The following is a 2,010-nucleotide window of genomic DNA, read 5'->3' as shown; positions in this document are numbered from 1 at the left end:
CATTATTCGCTGACGGTTGTTACACTGTATGTTTTTCAGGTGCAGATCAGTAGCTTCGGAGCGCGTTAGATGAACTCGTGGACCTAACTTAGTGCCTTGTATTGTATTGTGGATAGTAGTTATGATTTATGCCTTGTTCAGTTAGTCTAGCCTGTGCATCTAGGTTCTCAAACCTAGATGTGGCATAACACTCCGACTCTTACGGATTATCTATGCTCTGTTTGGGATGATTAATGATGGTTTGCGTTATTTATATAAACTTTTAATTGTTAAAAAATTAGGGGTGTTACACGAAATTATTCCCAAGAGATTCCCCACCACCAAGCATAGGGAGATCATTCGGATGGAAATCTTAGAGAAGAACCTTAATAGCCAAGTAAGGATTAATTAAGGCTAAGAGGTAACCCATGTCTTACAAAACCTATTTTCCTTGCTATATCTTGATTATTGGCCCTTTTGACGTGTGATTCTGTGATTGAGTCTTGATAGAGCTTTACCTAGGGGTTATATTGTGTTTATTTGATAATCTTGATGTTGTGATTGATTATATGTGTGATCTTATATTTAATTATGTTTAGAGCTTGTCCCTAGGGTTTATACCGTGAATCTCGTGTTATGATATTCTTGGGGTTATTGGATGGGTTTATGCATGCTCAGGTGTTGAGTCTAGCCTATGACTTGTCTTTAGGGCTTTGCATATAGATTTCTTGATGTTCTTGAGGTTCGAATGTCCCTGAACCGTTATGTGATTGATGTCGAGTCTTGGCATGTTTAGGAAACGTGTTAGAATGTAATTGGAACGATCCTTGGTTTAATTTTTGTTAATTGAATCCGTGATGTTGTCGTTACGTGTTGGAATGTGTTTGGACAGGGTTTTGGGTTCCACGAACGAACCCCGAACTGGGAAATATACCTTCGTACCAGTGGGGGGACGAGTCCCCACCACCTACCCGCTGCCCTTGCAGCCCGATTCCAGCGGGCAGTCGACTGCCCGCCGGGCACCCGCTGGATTAGGGACGCCCACCGGCGGGTGGTCCATCACCTATCGCCCACCGGCTGAAAATTGTTGGTTATGCCGATTTCTCGTAGGAGCGAGAGAGTCCAGATTACCTCGGCACAGACATTTGCTAAAGCTTTACACTCGGCTTCAGTAGATGATCTAGCAATAGTCCGTTGCTTCTTACATACCCACGATATAAGATTAGAACCAAGAAAAACTACATACCCACTGGTTGATTTATGATCTTCAGGATAGCCAGCCCAATCAGAATATGAGAAAGCATGTAATTCTCTGGATACTGATCGGCGAATTCGCAAACCAGAAGTGATAGTTCCCTTTACATACCTTAGAACACGTTTCAATTGTTCCCAATACGAGACGGTAAGCACATGCATGTGCTGACATAGATGATTTACTGCAAAGGACAAATCTGGGCGGGTAACTGTAAGATATTGTAATGCACCTGTCAGACCTCTATAGTGTGTGGCATCTTCATATAAATCCGCATGGGAGACAGCGGGTTTAGAAGCAGACATAGGGGTGACAAGAGGTTTACAATCTGTCATGCCAGCACGTTTTAAGATATCTGTCATGTATCTTTGTTGAGAGAGCAAAATTTCATCCTTACACTTGATTATTTCAATCCCTAGCAAGAAACTAGGTTCACCAAGATCTTCAATCCCTAATCTTGAATGCTGTTCGCATTGATTTTTATTTTTTTGGCTAAAGTGTCATCCCGCACCATGAACCATTCCTGACTATTCATGCCACACCATGATCTTTAATATGTGATATTTAGACCCATAAATCATAATTTTGTTTTCGTCTAGAACCTTTTACTGGTTTCCTACAGGTTATCGTTAATAATATTGCTGACATGAATTTTTTTTTTTTGAAAATATCAGACATGGAATTTTTTATTAGTTTTGTTTGGTATTTTTCTTCTTTCGCCTTCGTATTATTTTTTGTTTCGTATTTTTTTTTCTAAACGTATATGCCTGCTCTGCGTT

The 2,010-nt window shown here is 40.4% G+C and overlaps 1 protein-coding gene across 1 annotated transcript; it reads right to left on the bottom strand.

Annotated features, from left to right (window-relative positions):
* Window positions 1-1,038: 1,038 nt before the first annotated feature.
* On the bottom strand, window positions 1,039-1,593 carry LOC109167441 (uncharacterized mitochondrial protein AtMg00810-like). Its single transcript, XM_019316456.1, has one exon. The coding sequence runs from the start codon at window positions 1,591-1,593 to the stop codon at window positions 1,039-1,041; it is 555 nt and encodes a 184-aa protein (XP_019172001.1).
* Window positions 1,594-2,010: the final 417 nt, after the last annotated feature.

The sequence above is a fragment of the Ipomoea nil genome, unplaced genomic scaffold (assembly GCF_001879475.1).
Source record: "Ipomoea nil cultivar Tokyo-kokei standard unplaced genomic scaffold, Asagao_1.1 scaffold3162, whole genome shotgun sequence".
Classification (NCBI taxonomy): domain Eukaryota; kingdom Viridiplantae; phylum Streptophyta; class Magnoliopsida; order Solanales; family Convolvulaceae; genus Ipomoea; species Ipomoea nil.
Note: the sequence above shows the minus strand (reverse complement) of the source record. Positions and strands in the feature narration are given on the sequence as shown.